The following is a 22,684-nucleotide window of genomic DNA, read 5'->3' as shown; positions in this document are numbered from 1 at the left end:
GTCAATCCTTACGCCTGCTTCAAGCAGGCGCAGGGTTTTGATGCAGCATGGGCCTAAAAGTGACTGAGTGAAATCTTGTAGATTTCACTCAGCCACTTTTAGGAGGCGTTCCTGCGCCGGAACGCCCCCACCTGCCCTGGAACGCCTACATGTGGCGCAGGGCTTTACAACGTGACGCATCTGGGAGATGCGTGACGTTTGTAAATGCCCCGCACCATGGCGCAGGATTTGCGCCGCTGCTGCGTCACAAAAGTGACGCAACGGCGGCGCAAAAGTGCCGCAAGTGCAACATAAATCTGCCCCTAGAAGTGGCGCAGTGAAATCTCGTAGATTTCACTGCGTCACTTCTACGACCCTTTGTTGCGTCAAAACGCCCCCCTTGCATACATTATACCTGGCGCAGGTATAATGTGGCGCAGGGGTTTACAAAGTGACGCATCTACCTAGATGCGTCACTTTGTAAATATGGCGCAACATGGCGCATGTTTAATGCCACTGGTGCGTCACAAAAAGTGACGCACCGGCGGCGCAAAAGTGACGCAGGGGCTCATAAATGAGCCCCAAGGTATTTATTCCACCCATTGTTGGTGCCATCTGAAGACAAACTAGGCAACAATTCATTTGACATATATTGCCCTGCTATTTTTCCAGACATCAAAATATGTTGCACACGCCCTTTCTAGCACAGTGTGGGGGAGTAAAATGCATATGCATATAACCTGCTCATACATGTAAACAAATAATACATTAAAAAGATGGCTTTTGCTCTTCTTTCAATGTTTTTACAGAAAGCAGAGCAGTTGAAAAGTGATAATTATGAAAATTGGGGCCTAAGGGGCAACATTTACAAAATCGGACTTTTTCTATGATCAGAACGAAGTAGAGTAGCGCAGGACTTTAGTGAATGAAACTGACTAAGTCAATTTCATCTTTAAAACTGATAGCAATCAATGACTCTGAACTTGGTATGTAAACAAATTTAAGAAAATGCGGTATGTAACAACTGCATCAAAATCAAGCCTACGTGCCACCATCCCCGATTTATGTAAAATTCATGGTAGCATTCATGTGGTGGGCATGCCATATGCTCTTTTATGCCCTAAGAATAGAACAAGCACTGGTAATGCCAGTTGGTCTGGATTTAAAGGAACCTTTTATGGTAATGTGAACCACTACAAATTAACAGCATGGGGATTAATATCTATTTGTATCGAAGCAAATAACTGCAGAAGAATATGGGTGTAGTTTAAAAGGTCATGTGACAGTTGCACTGCCAAGCCAGACCTGGTAATCCACATAGGGTAATGACTGCCCTCCTCCCATCCGTGCTTCTGACAGAAAAAGACAGACACCCTAAAGTATATAGTTATATAAGACATTTTTACAGCATTATAATGGATTGTGTGTATCCCTGAATGTTCAAGCTCAGCCAGCTGGATAAATAAAATGATCACAGCTGAGGGCAAGCACTTTTTTTTGTGGAAGCACACAACTTCTGACCAATCTAAACAGGTACTTCTGGTTCCTAATTTGTGGGTGGAGCCAAAGCCCCTCTCTAGTGATGCTCTAATAATTGTCTGGCTACAGCTGCTCTGTTATGCCAGGCCATAAAAATACATACATTTTACAAGCAAAACAAGTATTCCAGAATATTCAACGCTGACAGGAGAAATGTAGGCCAGAGAGAGTGATGGAGCTAGGATGCCATGAGCTAATGCAAGCAAGGAAAGTTGTCCCCTTTCCTTTGATTAATAAGTAAAAGAGAGCCGCAACTGGGACATCCCGCACTCTGCTGCGTTAATAGTAGCAACCCCATGAGAGACAGAGAGAGGGAGAGAGAGAGGGAGAGAGGGAAAGAGAGTGAGAAATGTGCTGTCACACGCCCACACAGTCATTGACTTGTTACACTTATGTTTATGTAAGCAAAGCCACTCATGCATCTCACTTGCAGGTTGTGCTTCTACATGGATCCTGCAACGCTTCTACAGATACCTCATCAATGGGGCGGCTTATTCAGGCTACACGCCCCGCCTGATTTACATGAATCAGCCTCTAAATCTTCCATCTCAATGATCATAAGGAAATAAAATTGGTAAATCTGCACTGCATGGCATCGCCCACTGACTGACATCATAAAAAAATTAGATTCAGTCATTGGGTGACTGCACTTGTGTTGCTAAAGACTAAGCACTGTTCTCATGAGTCATGGTACACTCTATCATGTTGTGACACCAAGAATGTCCCCCAGACCAAAACTCCTACTCTATGGTTGGTTGCGCCCACAAATCACTACCATGTTTGTCCACCTCTTCTTAGTTGAAGCCTTGAGTCTAAGTGAGTCGGAGCACTACTGGGAACACATTGCCTTTCACATGTAGGGGACACCCCACTATAAGTAAGCCGGCTTGCAGGGAAAATTGCACTAGAGCGAGAGAAAAGAAATGCACGTGGCCTCTGACGGAGCAGATGAGTAGTGAAATCACATCGGCGGCTTCAGAAGCGGAAACCTCAAATCTGGAAATTGCACAGGTGTGTGCAAGAGAGTGTGTTACTATATGAGAGTGAGTTTACATGATAGTGTGTGTTAGTGTGAGTGCATGTGAGTATTGTGCAAGAGAGTGCGTGACTGTATATGAGAGTGAGTTTATATGATAGTGTGTGTTAGTGTGAGTGCATGTGAGTATTGTGCAAGAGAGTGCATGACTGTATATGAGAGTGAGTTTATATGATAGTTTGTGTTAGTGTGAGTGCATGTGAGTATTGTGCAAGAGAGTGCATGACTGTATATGAGAGTGAGTTTACATGATTGTGTGTGTTAGTGTGAGTGCATGTGAGTATTGTGCAAGAGAGTGCGTGACTGTATATGAGAGTGAGTTTATATGATAGTGTGTGTTAGTGTGAGTGCATGTGAGTATTGTGCAAGAGAGTGCGTGACTGTATATGAGAGGGAGTTTATATGATAGTGTATGTTAGTGTGAGTGCATGTGAGTATTGTGCAAGAGAGTGCGTGACTGTATATGAGAGTGAGTTTATATGATAGTGTGTGTTAGTGTGAGTGCATGTGAGTATTGTGCAAGAGAGTGCGTGACTGTATATGAGAGTGAGTTTATATGATAGTGTGAGTTAGTGTGAGTGCATGTGAGTATTGTGCAAGAGAGTGCGTGACTGTATATGAGAGTGAGTTTATATGATAGTTTGTGTTAGTGTGAGTGCATGTGAGTATTGTGCAAGAGAGTGCGTGACCGTATATGAGAGTGAGTTTATATGATAGTGTGTGTTAGTGTGAGTGCATGTGAGTATTGTGCAAGTGAGTGTGTGTTAAGCATGTGATCGCACATAAGGCACCCTTGGCACATGTATGGGAATGATGCCCAAGCAAAATGCAGGTCAAGCACAATGTAAGTAATTCTAGGTAGATGAGGGCACCCTTGGAAAGACGCTAGTATGACACATATTGAATGTAATTCATTGCATGACAGAGGGCAAATGTAATATAGGAGCACCCATGGCAAATTCTGATCTTTGCATGTGAGGTAATCTGATTTATAGGCTACCTATGATATATAGGGGGTGTTTATGGCAAAGCTGTGGCACTGCTACAATGTATGCAACTCTTTGCATAAGATCACCGATGACAAAATGCTGGCCCTGCCATACTGGAGCAACGTTTTGACAAAAAGGGGAGTACCATGGCAACATTTTGCCTTGATTGCTAGCAGAAACCCTTGACATGTGGGGTGAATGCCACTGTTGCTTGCAACTCTTATCAGGATGGACTCAACTTGATTGGTAAGGATTGAGAAGCTGAAGTAGGACTAATCTTCACTCTGGCTCCTCGCCGCAAGCTTTCTTAGCCAACAAGGGAGGTAGAAGAGGGATTTAAAGGTTCTTGGGAAAAAAAAGGGACTGAACCTGGCTCTTTCCTGGACTAAAGTTCCTCTTATCAACTTTCCGTAATTAAAGGCAAGAAATATGGCAGCTCCCTTCTAGTATTGACAAAAACATGTCAGTACCCCAACTTTACACAGATCCTTAAGTAGTCGTGGCAGTTATTCAGCGAGTCGAACTGAGTTCACACTCCCTTGCATATTGGTATTTGTAGTTTTATTTGATCATATAGCCAGACTGTAAGTACCAGAACGCAAAGTGACTTGACTAATAATGTAGAGACTGGTTGAACATCCCACTTCTGTGACATGGGACAGCGTGACACTGATTGTGCCAAATTCAATTACTAGTTCGCGTGTGTCCTGTATGGAGGCAGATGTGTTTCTTTGTTGGGTGATGAATAATCAGTTCTCTTTGGCGATCTTCTTCTTTGAGCATGTTCTTTTCCAGCACACTTAATTTCCCATGCACTCCCAGGTCAAAAAACAGCAAACCTCATTGAATTATTGGGTGTGTTAATACTCACCTCACTGACAACCCTTTGACCACTCTTGTGATATTTTTTCTTTGAAGATGTCAACTCACGTGCAATCTGTCTGCACTAAGCTCTCCTCCAAAAGTCAAAAAGTTGCTGAATGTTGCAAAAGGCCTTCCATCGAAGCTCTACTATGTCTATATTCCATGCCAACTGCGGACAACATCAAGCTGCCGCCGCCCCAGAAGCCGACTAATGCAGAGCTGTGCGGTGCAAACAAAAAACGTGTAATGGACAAGTAAGCAAATTGTGCTGTCGTTGATGTGTCTGATTCTGCAATGATGGTTTGCTAGACTTAAGCCACAAGTGATTGCATTACAACAATTTACGCAGCGTAGAGATTGGATAGAATAGTGTCCTTCCTATAACATTCAGACTTCATAAACATAATTCTGAAAATATATTTGAATATGTAGGATTTGAAGGCAATCTTAGATTTAAAGGAATCTGCACCCCCCAGTCTAATTGTTTCTGGTAAGTGAGTCATAAATCCATGATCCATCATTGCAAAGACTTTGCCCTCTACAGTGGTCTTTAGGGGCCAGATGTTCGACCCTAGTAAATTGCTGCTCGCAATTTTCACTCGACTGCGAGTCGCAAATTACGAGTCACAATTTACTATGTACAACAGTGTCAGAGACATTGATTACGATTCCCAATGGGGTCCCAAAATGTGCTGCTCATTATTATTAATGAGGCACTCGCATTTTGAGACCCCATTGGGAATGGCTGGCCCTCCCAGGGATGGTGGCCTGCTGGGCTCAGTAGACCACCATATCTGGGACTGCTTTTAATTAAAGCAGCTATTTGTTTTTTTTAAATGTAGCCTGTTTTCCTTAAAGGAAAACGAGATGCATTTAAAAAAATAAAAATGAAACGTTTGCGTTTCATTTACTAAGGGCAGGCAGTGGTCCATGGGCCCACTGTCTACCCTTAAAAAATATTTTCGCATCCATTTGCTAAGGGGAAGGGGTCCCCTGGGGACCCCTTTCCATTTGCGATTGCATTACTACCTACTTGAAGTAGGTGGTAATTTGTGAGTGTTTTGCGACCGCAATTGCGGTAGCTGAAAGGGTAGCTGAAGAGCTGGCAGTCGCTCAAGAGCTACTGGTTGGAGTACGCTGATTTAGCAGATTCCACTGAACTCCTTTTGTGCATATCTAGCTGAGCAATACAGGGTAAAGATTTCTGGCACTAGCACCCTTCATTATTTTGTATCTAGATAGTTACGTAAATACTCATAAAAAATAGAAGGTTTCTGACTACAGTGCCTCTGGATGACCACTATTTGCTCTAAAATATGGCGATAGTTTACAAAAGATTGGGGTCCAAATGTACGACCCTTACATTTTGCGAGTCGCAAATTGCGTCGCTTTGCGACTTGCAAAATGCAATTTACAATAGTGTCTCAGACACTGTTAGCGATTCCTAATGGGGTCGCAAATTGCCTGCCTCATTAATATTAATGAGGCAGGTGTTATTTGCGACCCCATTAGAAATGGCTGGCACTCACAGGGATGGTGGCCTACTGGGGTCAGCAGATCACCATGTCTGTGACTGCTTTTTAAATAAAGCAGTTTTTTTGTTGTTGACTGCAGCCTGTTTTCCTTAAAGGAAAACGAGATGCATTTTAAAAAGAAAAATGAAACTTTTCAGCTTAATTTTTTGAGGGCAGATAGTGGTCCCTGGGACCACTGCCTGCTCTTAAAAAATATTCTTGCACCCACTCACAAAGGGGAAGGGGTCCCTCAGGGACCCCTTCCTGTTTGCGAGTGGCTTACCACCTATTTGAAGTAGGTTGTTTAGTGCACAGTATGACATCGTTGTTCTAGGACTAAGCATGCCTGAAAAGAACGGTCCGTTTGGTGCAAACCGTATCACTAATTTTATCCATGTCACTTCTGTTCTAAATTAACATGCCTGGCCTCGTATTTACGGTTTTCCCTTCTCTCCCTTATTTTTTCCCAACAAATGTCGTTTGTATGTAGCATGAAAGGCAAATTGTTTATAATTCCAAGACAAACATGATTTATATATTTGTCCTGAAGATGATGCCAATTATTTTGTTTTTCGGCATCGAAATGTCGTCGACACAATAGGATCATATGTACTGAATATGCTTGTGAATGCTATGTACAATGGTCACTCAAATTATAATCAAGTCTGTTCACTGATTATAAGTATACAGACCGATTTGCTCGCTGTTGCCTATATTTGTTGTTTTGTCTTGTTCACTGTAGGTCACGGGCTGTGCCCCCTTGACATCACTTTCTGATTTGTGCATCGCCAAATAAATTCCTGTCCGGCTGGACAAAGGACATAAATACTATTTAGTTTGTGTCTATCCTTATCTTAATCCCCCAACTACTAGGGTCCACTGTTTTTTGTAATATGCTTTTTAAATAAAGCAGGTTTTTTTTGTTGACTGCAGCCTGTTTTCCTTAAAGGAAAACGAGATGCATTTTAAAAAGAAAAATGAAACTTTTCAGCTTAATTTTTTGAGGGCAGATAGTGGTCCCTGGGACCACTGCCTGCTCTTAAAAAATATTTTTGCACCCACTCGCAAAGGGGAAGGGGTCCCTTAGGGACCCCTTCCTGTTTGCGAGTGGCTTACCACCTATTTGAAGTAGGTGGTAAACTGCAAGTGTTTTGCGACTGCAAATGCGGTCGCAAAACAATGGTATATACCATTTGGACTCGCTATTAGGAAGGGACGACCTTGGTATGCCCCTTCCTAATAGCAAGTTGCAAACCCTATTTTGCGAGTCGGTAATCGGTTGCCGACTCGCAAAATAGGGTTTGTACATAGGCCAGACCAGTTTTGCGGTCGCAAACGGGCCGATTTCCTGTTTGCGACAGCAAAAAAGGTCATACATCTGGCCATAAGTTTCATAGACAGGAAAGAGAACAGGCCAAAAATAGCAGAAAAGCTGCAAGAGGATACTAAACGAGGGAAGGAGAGATTGATTAAATCAAAATAATGGAACCCACATTGTAAGGTCCACATGTGTGATGAAGTTTCTGGTCTTTTTTAAAAGGCATCAATATGATATATGTACTGGCCAAATGGATGTTCAAATACAGTCCACGGAGAGTGTCTGTGAGTTTAAGAGTAAAGCAAGTACAATATAAGTCCAGTTAAAATGTCATGGCTGAACGAAGTACAGAGAGATAAGCTTATGCTTTGAACAAACGTCACAGCTCAGTACTTGTAGAAACAGTTACTCATTCAGCAAGGTAGAATACAAAACATTACCTTCCTTCAAAGAATGAAATGACAATGGACAATGTTCAGACGGTAGAGTACATTGCCCGACTTAACTATCATACATTTGTAATGGTAACATATAAAACAATTGTGTAGAAAATAGGGGACAGAGCTAGAGTTTGGCAGATGTGGAACATCTGCCAATAAGTAGTGTATGTCGTGTTTGCCCTATTTATAGGCATTGTTGTCTATAGACTCTAGGATATCTGTAGCTTTTTGGTGAGACTTCCTCTCCAGCAAACTCTGAGGGCCTTATTGCGAGTATGGTGGTCCTGAGACCGCTGTACTCACGATGACAGTCCGACCACCGCCACCCGTCTGCCCTATGAGTGAGGCGGTGGGACCACCACAAGACAGCTGCCTCTGCTGGGATAAAGGATCCCACTGAGGCTGTGGTCTTCCAAGGTCCTGAATATGCTGGCGGGCCGATGCCGGCACTGCCGAGCATCTTACGACCTACATTTTCACCACCCATTTATTGGCAGGGACCCTGCCATGAAAAGTGTGGTGGAAATACAGATGCTACACCTTGCAGGAACATACTGCAAGCTCTCCCACAGCGGCAGTATGCCTGTTAGGCTCTCCTATAAGCCTAACATACTGCCGCAATGAGACCACTGCAGCACCAGTCACCAACCCTGGATTAAACTCACAATCCAGCAGACGGGTGCACCACGGACTTGGCGATCTTCCTGGGACCGTAGGGGTGGCGGTCCGAGCCGAAAACCACCAAACTCGTAATAAGGACCTGAATCTATTCCTAGGTTTATAAAAGTCACCTAATATTGCCCTTACTGTCTACCTTATTAAATCTGACAAGGAGTTTCTGTGAACTTATACTATAACACTTCAAAATGAAAAAGTTGTGCCAAGATAAGTAATATTTTAGCTAGAAATGAAACTGTTATGGCAAGTCCTCCTGTCTGGCTCCCTTCATACATTTAGATGGTTTTATCAACCTCTTAAATTCAGTCAGCTTAATAGTGTACTGAACTACGCTCAACATTTCAATTATTGAGCAGTATGTTGATAAGGAGATTTTCCAGTGTGTACAATATCCCCCTCTTGTTCAGGGGAAGGTTGAGTGAAAGTGTTTGAAAAAATATATATATCCTTGGGGTAAATATACCCTTTTCTGTGTGTGCTGCCTCTTGATCTCTAAGAGATAGCACAATCATGACGTGAGTGAGGTTGTGCAGTATTCGATCCGTTTACCAGATTTGCCTTATGCTGTCTAGACCTTTGAGAGAGATGTGGAAGAGGATATCCGCCAGGCCCTAAATTAGTTAGTGAAGGGAGTAGAATTTTAGAAAAACACTCTTCAAAGGTGTTTTTAATGAAGGAGTCTGGAGAAGGGAAAGAGATGGTTGAAAATGGTTTTTGCCCCAGTTAACAGAGGGCACTGATTAGAATTAGAAAGTTCGTATTTTGTTTAACTTTCATAAATAAAATAGTCATAAACAATGGAGAACCATGCAGTGTAGTCGTCAGGGGCTGTTATCATGATAATTAAACGGGTATTTTACAGGAACCTGTGAAATAATTTTCATATGTCCATGTTACATGGGCCCTAAGAAATATGGACTTTAACACCTTTGCTCCTAGGCCTTCCCCCACACCCCTTGCTAAGCCTTTTTTGGGCTATTTGGGGTAGTTTGCTCTTAAGCACTTGTAACTATTTGTCCACATAAGGTAGCCACGTCAAATCTGCATCCATTTCTTCCAACATCCTGAGGATTCTAAAGGTGCCCACCATGTGTGGATTGCCCTGGAGAAAACCAAGAAATTTGCCAAAATACAGCTAATTTATTGTTTTTAATGGTGAAAAAGTGCTACAGAAGAACATGTCCAGTTTTTCCCCTGCAAATGGTATCACCAAAGGGTTTGTGGTGCTAAAATCACCATCTTCCCAGCTTTCAGGAACAGGCAACTACATTTTTCTACACAGTTTTGACGTTTTACTGGGAAAAAAACTATTTTTCCTATTTTTTGTGCTTTCACCTCCTTCCAGTTAGTGGTAGAGATGGGTGTGAAAGCAATAATGGATCCTGGAAAGCTATTCATTTCTAAAAAATAGACAAAAGTCTGAATTCAGCATGGGGACATTTGTGTAGATCCTTCAAGGTTTTCCTATAGAAACTAACATATGAAATAAAAAAATACTGAACTTGATGTAAAAAGACAGCCAATCGTGCCAACGTTTTCAGCTGTAACTTCTTGCAAGTATGGCATATTTTTTAAAGCAATTTGCTGTTACACCTACTGGACCCTCTGGTTGCAAAGATGTATAGGACTTGTAGGTTTAACAAGAACCTGGGTTACCCAGAGCCAATAACTGAGCTGTACCTGGCAATGGTTTTTCATTGTGTACTGGGTATATAGCAATTCATTTAGTAAAATATAAAGAGTGAAAAATTGCTATCAAGGAAACCTATGCATTTTCTAAATGGGAACAAAATATAGAGCTATTATTTGCACATCTCCAAAATTGTGGGTACCCATACTAGCATGTGAATTAGAGAGCATTTTTAAAAATGGCTTCCTTTTTACATGTTGTTTTACATTTGGAAGGCAAAAACGCATAGAAAGTCAATTGATAATAACAACTGTTCTGTGTTCCCTTAAATCTCCTGATAAAAATGGTACTTCACTTGTGTGGGTAGGACTAGAGCATGCGACAGGAAGCAGCCCAAATCGCAACGTGGACCTATCATATTTTTACAGTGAAAACTAACCCTTTGTAGGTCTCGTGCCTTGCGTTGTAGTGTGTAGCACTGCTCGCGCAGTGTGAGACTTCTTGTAGGGGGTTCGAAAACTGACATAGGAATCGCACACGCTCGTGTGTGTGCTTTTCCTTTCGGGCCACGCTATTGGCCTTTGCGTGCGTCTTTTTCACAAAGACAGCACGCAATTGGCCAAAGAGGGCGCATTGCTCCTTCCATGGCCTATTGGTGTCGGTTACCCGCAGGACCAACATCTGTTTTCAATTATCGTGCACAGAGGCGTGCGCGATAATTGAAAGCAGATGTCTCGCTGTGGCGCGCGTGCGCGCACCCCTTGTTTTTTCCAGTAGTAGCCGTGCCGTGAAATTGTGAGATGCCCATTGTTGCGTCTGAATTTGCATCAAAAACAGCTCCTGTCTGCATGGGTGAGTAACGTGGGTAGTAAATATACTGTGGTGTGCCCACCAGGTTCACAAGCGTATCGCGGTACTGTTAGATGTGTGAATCTCATTTCAAATGTACCTAAATCTCCTCTGCTTGGAAGTTGGAGCGCTTCAAAATGTCTGAAGTGCTTTATAAAATACTGTTTACATTAGTTCAGCATAACGAGGAGCCGCGTCACTTCCTTCCATAGCCTCCTCGAGAAAATTGCGGGACTGTCTTCAACACTTATCTCTTAATGATGTTAGCCCGACGTTGCAGCTGCTTTTCCACGTTTCTTCTTATCTAGCGCACATATTCGGAAGTCATTTCAAATGTGAAGGAAGAGCATGGGATTGATGGAGTCTGACAATTATCCTCTTTCTGCCACAAGCAAACTAAACAAGTCAGACCTCTAATCCTAAGCAGTCGAGCTGTTTGTGGAATTGCCAGGGGATGTTGATTTTAGAATTTCCGAGAAAAAAATCTTGAAAACAATCTGCCCCAAATGTGAGATGGATGCATACAGGCGGCTGTCGAAAGGCTGTTTCTGTTCTTTGAACGCGTCCAGAAGGAATGTATAAAGTCAGATTCTGGGTTGAACTGACCTTTAACATAATCCGGTTTATGCCTGTGGACCAAGCTGCATTAATGGTTTCGGGCCCTTTGTGTTTTTTTCCTTTACTGTGCTTATTAGCGCCTCTAAAGGGTATTTTGTTGGTGCCATGTGTGCTGCAGGCCTTGCCTGAGTCATCTTGTAAACACACGCGGACACCTCACAGGCATCTCCTCACAGCTCGTTCTTACAAGTGGGCAGGGCCTGTGCCTTTTGCACTACTATTAATCTTATTAGCATTATGTTAATCTCAGTAGTAGATGATCATAATCGGTCTTCAATTCCGTAACATGCAAACATTTACAGAAAAATGAAAGACATAGTTAAGTGACATGGAAGTGCTTGCTCTGCGCTGATTCACGTACTACACATACGCATGCCCAGTCTCAGCACATCAAGGTGTATATTCCACTCTATAAAATTGAGGCTGCAATTTTTCTACATGCGTCTTATTCCAGTAATCAACGTTTTGCGTGAAACCGTTAACGTTAAAAACATTTTTTCAATCATTACAGCAGATAACATCATTGATGGTATTTAGGTTTCCTGCTTTTTGAAACCCAGAATCGCTTCATTTTATTTTACTTTAAGAAGATATGAACCGTTCATTTTTTTTCTTACTGTACTGACATTTTACCATATTGCAGCGCAGTCGTATTTCAGACAAAGCCACATTTACTGTTATCTTTATTCCATTTTCACAGAATCGTAAAATTATAGTAGGAGTCTGGCTCACCTGGTAAGGATTTCCCTCTTTACAAACGCTGTCAGTTTTCTCCTCAGACCAGCATTTTCAGATATTTGTAATCAGCTGTGTTCTTTCTTCTCCTCCTTACGTGATGACACACAGTTATACTTCACTAGAAAACTACCTTTGTTGACGTACGCCTGCCTAGTGCTTGTTTAGTCTGTAAGCACTATTTTCTTTAATGAGTCTCCTGCTGCAGGCACGACATGCGTTCCTGCAACATTCAGCGCACCATGCATTCTTTCACTTTCCGAGCTGCCTGGACAATGGTGGACGCTTCTTGGAATAGGTCTCGCGTATACAAGAGTGTGAGCGATTGGCATTGTAAATGACAATGCCTTTCATTTATGTGTTAATTAGCAAAACATAAATAAAAGGCATTGTCATTTACAATGCCAATAGATGAAACTCTTGCAAATGCGAGACCTATTGCATTGCAAATGCTTGTTTTGCAATGTGCCTAGCTGTGGATTTTGGATCATAGCTCAGCTGGCACCTAGGGAAACCTAGCAAACTTGTACATTTTTTAAAGATAGATACCCAGGGTAATCCAGCATGAGATGACTTGTGTGGCTCTCCCCAGGTTCTGTTACCCAGAATCCCTTGCAAACCTCAAACTTTATTAAAAAAAAACACGTTTTCCTCACATTTCTGTAATGGAAAGTTCTGGAATTTGCGGGGAGCCCCAAACTTTCCAACCAGCATTCCCCCCAAGTTTCCCAATAAAAATGGTACCTCACTTGTGAGGGTAGGCCTAGTGCTCGGGACAGGAAAGGGCTCAAAACGCAACATGGGCACATCACATATTCCAGTGAAAACTCACTCTTTTTTGCAATGGGCCTAGCAGTGGATTTTGGACGGTACCTCAGCTGGCACTTAGGGAAACTTTGCAAACCTGTACATTAGCCTGAGACTGCTGGCCAAACCGTAATGCGCAGTGAAGGGAGCACATCTACCACTCCCCTCAGTCACCTCCCTGGCCCTGCCCCAAGACTGGATAAGAAAGGAAAAATAAAGCAAGTGTTTATTCCTGGTTTCTAGTGGTATTTCTACCCCCCTGTGGGGCAGATCAGGGGTAATAACCCCCATATCACCTCCAAGGGGGGCAGAAAGACTGTCCAATTTGTGTTTGGGCGCACTGGCATGTCCATTTTGGCCAGCCCCCACCCCTATGTATATTAAAAAAAAACATACCCCCTGGTGCCTAGTGGGCTCTCTGCCCCCGGGGGGCAGATCAGGGATGATAACCCCATTCCCCCCCCCCAAGAGGGGCAGAAAGACTGTGGGTTTTGTTTGAGGGGGGTTGGGGCAGTTGCATGCCCATTTTAGGCACCCCCTACTCCAAAATTTGCACCAAATAAATATCCCCGGTGCCTAGTGTGCCTTCTGCCCCTATGGGGCAGATTGAGGGCTATTGCCCCCAACTACCCCCGGGGGGGGGGGCAGAAAGACTGAATATACTCCTAAAATTTGGGGTGTGCAAAGGCCCTTGCCCAGGGAGCTGCTCCCTCTTCCCTGGTGCCTAGTGGATGGATCCTTGCTTGAGGATCGCCCTCCTTCGGCCATCCCCAAGCATGGATCAACTAGGGAGGGTTAACACCTCCCCCATACAATACTCTGTTTTTGTATTTCTTGTTCTTTCACCTGTTGCTGTTTATTGTACTTCTCCAGAACACACTCCATCGACCACCTATGAACACGTCTGCACAGCAGTCCACAAGCTGATGCAAGCCCATCCCATATTTTCCTAGTGCTGTCTTATGGCAGAATATATTACCACTTTCCTCTCATGCTGCATGAGAGCAGTGCCAGGTTTGGAGGGAGCAGCCTCTCTCACCACTCCCAAAGACACTGCAGCTCAATGCTGTCTCTAACCCAGCTGTCTTACTGAGGCAGTAAGGGAGGGGGGGGGGCTGTTTCCCTCAATGTCCATGTGACAATATTTGCCGTCAATCATTACTGCATTTTATCTTTGTCTGCAAATATTATGTTATATATACAAGGGGGCAGATTTACAAGCCCCTTGCTCCACTTTTGCTCCACTTTTAACAAGGGAAAATCTGCCCCTATATGTTTTTATCACCCATATTGAAAGCCCATCATTTTAGCTTGTGTTCAAGGGCCCTTGTTTTCCTTCAGACATTGCAAAACCCGTCAATTCGTGTTGCTTTGGGATCCTTTTTAAAATGTGCTGCCCGTTGTCGAACTAGCATGAACTTTTGATGTGAATGTATTTTATTGTATGTTTTAAGTGTGCACTTTTATGATTAATTATTTTATTCCATTAAAGTATTGGTTGAATTTAATTTAATTGAATTTGATCGGAAACATTTTAGGTTTCCTCCCTTTGCACTTTCTGGGGCTCTTTACAGTTTGATATTTAGTTTTTAAGATCGTTTAATTAGGCCCTAATTTTTCTTTTAAACTAATGTACGCCCTACATAAAACATTTCATAATTGTGGTGGGGCTTTGGAATGTATTGTTGCCATTGGTTAGACAGTGTAGCTTTTTGTATGATCTAGAATGACCAATTCTTTAAAATTTGCATAGAGTAGAATTTAGATCCATCTAGAGAGGTTAAACTGGACTATCTTCTCCAACTGGTGCATTCTTGCACTGGTGGGCACTAGATTATTTTTTTAATCAATTGAGAGACTGAAGTGAGGCTTGTTGGAAATGGCCTCTCCGCGCTACAATTCATGAATTGTGAAGTGCTGTGATTTCCCTATACGATCCTACTGTTGTGTGTAGTTGTATTTCCATGTTCATTGTCCATTCTAAACCATTCACTTAATGTATGTTTGTGCAACTGTCTAAGTCATTCATTCCACTGACTTGTTTTTCATTTACTCTATAAATAAATTCCAGTTTCTGCAGCCCTGTCGAACTTTTGGAAGGTGCTGGCCCCAGAGTTACTTGCTCACTCTCCCTCGGGTCTCTATTTCAGGTATTCCTTTGAGATAGCAAGGAGGAACACAAAGCTGCCAGAAGCATTTGTGGACAAGCTTCATGAAGCTTCTCTCAGTGTGATCCAGGGATGCTGCAGTGCTCAGAATCCAAACGCATGCCTGACCAAGAAGGTGAGACATCAACATGCATCCCCCAGAGGTTTTTCTACACCTCTCACTTATACTGGGCTGGGAATGCAATGGGATTGATTACAGCCCACTCATAATGGGGGCCTTTGTATGGGCAGCCCAGATTCTTGCTGGATTCTGTCATTTTATATCTAAAAGCATCATTAAAATTAAAAACAAAAGAGCATGCATCTATCTATTGGAATGATAACCTGGTGCATGTCTACAATATATTGTAATGACACTCATCTTCCCAGAAAAAGCGTGACTTGTCTTACAACACATTTTCCCATTGCTATCAATTCTCCATAGGCGCACTGTAGGTTTGATTATATTTTAATTTTGTTCAAATACTTTATTTATCGTTTTGAATTTACACCAATCAGGATCAACATGCATAGCACCATCTTGGTTTATCTTTTTCTTATATCAAGTTTCTCGTTTCGAAATGACGTGTGTGAATATTTTTTTACTTGTAGCGACCACAACTAGTGGATCAGATGTTTAAGTTCATCGCAGAAGCAAACGAGTTATGTGGCGAATACAGCAAATATCCATTTACGGAATTTAAGAAAAGGTAAATTACAAGTGTGGGATATTGGCGTCTTGTAAACTGAATGTGCAGTCGAATGGTACATCATTTTACCATTATACCATCGCATGTACCCCAAAGCGCACACATTTATGATTTACTATTGCTACATTTCCTAGCTAAACAAACCTCAAAATAATTCATAGCTGGGGCTGAACACTGCGGAGCTCAGTAGAATATGGTATTAAATTAAACATAATCAGAAGTGGCCTGCCAGACTGCTCTTCACATGTACAGATCACAGCCTGCGTTGCCTGTTCATTGTAAGCGTAAGGTGTCGCCTAGAGATGGATTTAAATGGATCTCCGGCCTAATGTAATTTTTAAAAAAAATCCTAAATAGAAATGTGTACATACACACCTATATAAAGGGGTTCTGGGCCACTACCCTTCAACCATTGGTCCGTTAACCTTCCATTCACATTTTGCTTCCACAGCACACAGCAAGGGATAATGAGTCAGTTCACTTCAAGCATTGGCTTTAAGGCATTTTGCATGGTCACGTGCACTCCCACCTAAAAACAGAAATGCCCTTCACTTTGCCAATGTTTTTTTTTTCTTTTCACTCATTATCTTTCGATTTTGTTAACATCCTTGTGTATTCGCCGTATGTCTTCAGGTTACGACAACTCAAAGCCTTTATTATTTTTTCTTTGCACCAATAATAATCATATTTTGCTGTGATGTTAATTAAATCTAAACAGGGTTTCTAGGCGCTTAGTATGTACATTTGCCTGGTAAGGAGCACCTGTACTGTTCTATCAAATTTATATGCAAGTTATTTTTTTTAAATATATTTTTTATTGCAAGAATAGGGCCGCCATTTTGATAGCAGATCTTTTTTTTTTGTTATTGTTTTTCTTTTTATGGCATACCCTAGTAATAAAAAAAACACCACAGCAGCTTAGCAATGCCAGATCCAATTTTGCCAATGCTTTTGTGCTCCGGTGATATAAAAATTAGCAACAATAGTATTTTTATTAAATGCTTATTTCGGGATCAAGTCCATAAAACACATCATGCAGTAAAATGTTAAAAACAATCATGAATAAATACTTGGTTTAAAAACAAGGTACATAGCAGCAATGATTTAATTCTGTCTCACCTCAATGTAATAATGGTATACAGCTGTGTCCGGTGCAGGTAAGAGCTGGGGGGGGGGGGGGGGGACGGGGGCAGGGGGTGAATCTAGAGGCGACAATGAGGTAAAATAACATTTAAAAAAAGAAAAACACTTACCTTGTGCTCGCCACATCGCCAAGTCAGCGATGCGGCGAGCGCAAGGTACGTGGTTTTCATTTTTTTCATTTTATTTTACCTCCTTGTCGTCTGTCGAACACCCCCACCTCGCCCCCCTCTGCCCCAATGCTCTTACCTGCACCAGCCGCAGCTGATGTTATAATGTAACTTAAGAAAGATAAGGAGAGATGCATACAATTCACTACAGTCATGTAAACCAAAATTTCACAGTTCAATTAATTATTTAAAGTGCTACAACAAAAGTCCCAGTAATTTCCTTAGTCACCAGACAGCTTGTAAATAGCTACCGAGACTCAGTACAATCGGAATACTACAATCTGTCCTTAAAAAAAATGGCTATCTTATTTAAAGATTATCTCACCTGCCTGCATGTCAGTGTGGCACAACTAGGAGAGCATGAAATATTATCCTTTCAGGTATCCAAAGATGGCCACACAAAATATTTGCTGGAGCAGTGGTCTGTAACCCACCTGGACATCAAGCTGAACGTAGTGCTAAACTACTCACCCAACTTCTCCCTGCATGTCTGAAACACAAGAACTACCTAGTAATAGGGGATTTTAACGTCCACTTTGAGAAAGCAAACAACTCCGCAGTAACACACCTGGAAAGTGATATGCAGATTCTCCAACTCAAGCAGTGGGTCAAAGGACCCACACACATCGCAGGGCACACACTAGATTTACTATTTTCTAGTATATTGAGTCCACACTTATCCTGGAGATCAAACCTCTATCCTGGGCAGACCATTCACTCGTATCCTTCTCACTCAGTCTGCCAGTAAGATCAATCAAACCCTGCAAGTCCTTGCAGATTGCAAACAGAGCCTGGAGGCTTGTCACTCAGGACTCTTTCCAGTCCCACTTTACCCTCGGCAACTCAAAGACCCTGAGTGCTCTCCCAGTTAACATGGAAGCAGTAAATCTCGAAACTGAGATCACAAAAACGTTGGACTTATGCGCACCCAAACTAAAACCTAAACCGATAAAAAGATCCCATTCCGAGAAGTTGTGCACATCCGAACTCAGGGCACTTAAAAGAAAGTGCAAAACTATAGAACATCAATGGAGACTGTCCAAGCAAGAAACGGACAGGCTGAGGTACAAGTCAGAGTTGAGGATTTATAATAATGCCATTAAAAAGGCCAAGAAGACCTACTTTGTGCAACGAATAAACGAGAACTGCAATTCAGCAAAAGAGCTGTACAAAATAGTAAAAGAACTCAGTAAACCTGCGAGTATGTTCCAAACACTGCCACCCTCAGAAGAAGGTTGCGAAAAGATCAGCAAATTCTTCTCTGACAAAATTAGTAAAATCTATTCCTCCTTCAGCACTAACTCCCCAGTAGCCACCACCAACTGGGAACATCTGACCCCTCATCCAGATGCCCCATCTAATATGGGCAACTTCTCCCCTCTTACAGAGGAAAAGGTCATAAAAGCAATGGGGGAAGTCAAATCAGGATCTCCCTTGATCCATTCCCCCACTTCATCTTCGCTCGGATTACAGCAGTAATATGTCCTTATGTTACTCAGTTACTCAACAAATTTCTCGATACTGCAGCTTTCCCTGAAACTTGGAAATAGGCAGTAGTGACCCCCCTGTTGAAGAAAGCAGGAACAGATGTTCACAACCCTAAAAACTATTGGCCGATCTCTCAACTTCCATACCTCTCCAAAGTCTTAGAGAGTTTGGTAAATAGACAATTATCGAACTATTTAGAGTCTAACAAACTATTAGATCCCTCTCAAACCGGCTTCAGGGCCACTAATAGCACGAAGGCAACTCTTCGGGCCATCATAGTTAACATAAGATCTCTGACCGATCGGGGGGGGCTGTAGCCCTGATCCTGTTGGACCAGTCTGCAGCGTTCGACATGGTCTCACACAACCGCCTGCTGGAAATTCTGCATGAAAAAGGAATCCATACCAAAGCCCTTCAGTGGCTCAGCTCGTTCTTAAACAATAGAACACAAACGGTACAAATGGGCCAGTTCTCATCAAAGCCCAACGCCATCAGCTGTGACGTCCCACAGGGCGCATCCCTGAGCCCCACACTTTTTAACGGCTATGTGTCATCCTTGGCGAAAATCAGTAGGAAATGGGGCTATAGTATTTTCTCCTATGCGGACGACACATAGCTGATGATAACTCTCGAAGAAAGGCATGAGGATACCAGGGTAAAAGTTAACAACTGCCTCTCAGAGATGGCATTATGGATGTCAGAACATTGCTTGAAACTAAACACAGGGAAATCCAAAATCCTGCTCTTTGGAGGAGCCAACCAAATCTGTGATGCTTCCTGGTGGCCACAAACCATGGGAGATGCCCCAGCACCCAAGGAATGTGCAAAAAACCTAGGCATCATCATCGACAATACCCTTTCCATGAAGGACCATGTGTGAGTCCTATGTGGAAGAGACTTTGCAACTCTGAAGCTCCTAAGAAGACTTTTCCCCTGGATCCCATTGGAATGCAGAAGAACAGTTATCCAGGCTCTGCTTATCAGCAAGTTAGATTATGGAAATGCACTGTTTGTAGGCATGGCAGAGTAGCTCTTTACACGCTTGCAGGTGCTACAAAACGCTGCTGCTAAACTGGTGGGCAATAAAAGCAGACTGAGCTCAGCATCGATGTGCATGAAACAGCTCCATTGGCTACCCATGCGCTAAAGAGCATTATTTAAGCTGCTCAGTCATGCACACAAGGCCCTGCACCAGTGTGGTCCTAGAATTCTACAGAATAAAATCAAATTGTATGTCCCTACGAGGTGCTTAAGGTCACCAAGCGCAGGCCAGGACAAAACGAATAAGGAAAGTGAGGGCAGGAGGACGTTCATTCTCATATCTGGAAGCTAAGAAGTGGAACAAACTACCCCAAGACCTACACCTCACGGCTGACTATACAGCATTTAGAAAGAAACTTAAAACTTATTTTTTCCCCAAGGTCTAATACCTGACAGTTCCACCACACCCATCGGCGGCCCTACCACGAGTTCTCGCAACATAGCGCCGTAATATCCTTCGGGATGAATGCTGCGCTCTATAAATAAATAAATACAATTCGGTAAACTTCACTAAAGTGTCTCGTGCCCAAGGTCATATAGATTGACCTTAGGCAGGACCGCCTAGATTTGACATATGCCGAACAGAAAAATAGTAAATGCTCAACATCCTCTATGATCTTACAAAATGAGCGGTTTTGTGATTTAGATCTGTTGGGGTCCTATTTATGAGTGTATTTATTCACTAACATGTGCCTACCCTAATGTTTTTTAAGCAAGGTGCGAACTAGTGGTGGTACATAAGCATCCATATACATTTTAAGTGATGTTGTAGGTTTAAACTCGTTAACCAACCCTCCTGCCTTAGTATTAAGAAGGTAAAAATCGGTCAGGTAGGCTCAAAAATTCTCTTTAACGACTCCCTTAATATTGTTGTTCATTAGGGAAGGATTAGTCCAGTACATGCCCAAACCTAGAGTGGCTATTTGGCGTTTGATGTGGCAAAGCCAAAGAATGATGGTACTGTTCCCTGAGTTAACAACCTTCCCCAAAGCTGGGCTATACATGGCTAATTCCGTAGTAGACAATAGACTAGCCAAGAAGAGTAGAGGGCTTAGCTTGGCCAGATCTCCAATCCTTTTAAGGCCAGTTTAGAAGAATAAGGGAACAGTCGGAGTACTTTTTGACCGTTTGCACAGGGATTTTATAAGGCTGTTCTCTTTGGATATCAACCCACTGAAGTTCTCTATGCCCCAAATTTCTGCACTATAAAGAGCTGCAGATTGCACTTTTTCCCTACATATCCCGATGACTAGGGATACTGTTTTCAGGGTAGTTGTTTTATAGCGCTTGATAACTGCCACAGCGCTAAGGAGCAGGGATAATTTTGATTTTAATTTTTGGGCATTCCATTTGGTAGTTTTGTCAATCCTAACTCCCAAATAATCAGAGTAGTCTACCTGTTGGAGTTTAGTGCCTCTCATATGAAACCCCACTTTGAATGATTTGTGTGCTTTAAGAACCATAATTTTTGTTTTGGATGTATTCCCTTCCAAACCTCGGGTGTCACAATAGTCAACTAAGCTGCTCGGGAAGTTCTGCAAACCAATTGGTGTGCAGGATAGTAGTACAGTATCATCCGCAAATAGTAAGACGGGGATTGAAAATCCACGCTGCATAGGACAATCGTGCAAACAAGTCATTTATATAAAAAAAGAACTGGGTGGGGGCGAGCACACATCCCTTTCGCATGCCGCATTCGATGGATATACGGTCTGTGAGTCCCCCCCTTACTTGGGCAAAATTCCTTTCATAATAAATTTAAAATTAAATCAAAGATACATTAAATAAGGACATCCAGTAAACTTGGTCCTATGCCCATTCTAGCTAAAGTGGACTACAGTTGTTGTCTGAAGACCAGATCAAAGGCAGCCCTCAGATCTATGACGGGCATGTAGAGATGGTCATTGGAGAGCGCCAAGTATTTACAGATTATGAGGTTGAAGCAAAAGACCAGGACAATAGTACTCACTTTGGTGCAGAACCTTGCTTAAAACAGGGATAGGACCTTCAATTTGTTCAGCCAGTCTTTGTAATCTGTCAAGTACTTGGTGACAGAAAACCTTCTGAAATTTATCAATCGGACTGAATGGTCTATAGTAACTAGGAATGTTCTGTCTCCTTTATTGAAGATAGGGGTTATTTTGGCACCTAGCCAGGTAGTCGGTATGCGGGGAACAACCTTTACAACGCAACTTTTACAACGCACTCCCTTTACAACGCATTTTTTACAACGCATAATCCATTACAACGCATGACATTACAACGCATACCATTACAACGCATTTTTAAAAACTACCTTTACAACGCATTCCATTACAACGCATACTACCATTACAACGCATACCATTACAACGCATAATATTACACTACACTATCCAACACTTACCCTACTGTTGCACCCCCTGGAGTTAGAATAGTAATTTTTACCCCTATACTATCCAACACTTACCCTACTGATGCACCCCCTGGAGTTAGAATAGTAATTTTTACCCCTATACTATCCAACACTTACCCTACTGATGCACCCCCTGGATTTAGAATAGTAATTTTTACCCCTATACTATCCAACACTTACCCTACTGATGCACCCCCTGGAGTTAGAATAGTAATTTTTACCCCTATACTATCCAACACTTACCATACTGATGCACCCCTGGAGTTAGAATAGTAATTTTTACCCCTATACTATCCAACACTTACCCTACTGATGCACCCCCTGGAGTTAGAATAGTAATTTTTACCCCTATACTATCCAACACTTACCCTACTGATGCACCCCCTGGAGTTAGAATAGTAATTTTTACCCCTATACTATCCAACACTTACCCTACTGATGCACCCCCTGGAGTTAGAATAGTAATTTTTACCCCTATACTATCCAACACTTACCCTACTGATGCACCCCCTGGAGTTAGAATAGTAATTTTTACCCCTATTCTATCCAACACTTACCCTACTGATGCACCCCCTGGAGTTAGAATAGTAATTTTTA

At 42.4% G+C, this 22,684-nt stretch overlaps 1 protein-coding gene across 2 annotated transcripts in view; it reads left to right on the top strand.

The window, feature by feature from the left end:
* Positions 1-22,684, top strand: part of GC (GC vitamin D binding protein) — a 293,245-nt gene that overhangs the window by 178,936 nt on the left and 91,625 nt on the right. For both annotated transcript variants that reach the window (XM_085641007.1, XM_085641008.1), the window contains exons 8-10: positions 4,462-4,661; positions 15,147-15,279; positions 15,756-15,853. In XM_085641007.1, coding sequence (XP_085497133.1) covers positions 4,462-4,661; positions 15,147-15,279; positions 15,756-15,853 — 431 coding nt within the window. The remainder of the gene's footprint in view (positions 1-4,461; positions 4,662-15,146; positions 15,280-15,755; positions 15,854-22,684) is intronic.

The sequence above is a fragment of the Triturus cristatus genome, chromosome 2_2, assembly GCF_964204655.1.
Source record: "Triturus cristatus chromosome 2_2, aTriCri1.1, whole genome shotgun sequence".
Lineage (NCBI taxonomy): Eukaryota > Metazoa > Chordata > Amphibia > Caudata > Salamandridae > Triturus > Triturus cristatus.
Note: the sequence above shows the minus strand (reverse complement) of the source record. Positions and strands in the feature narration are given on the sequence as shown.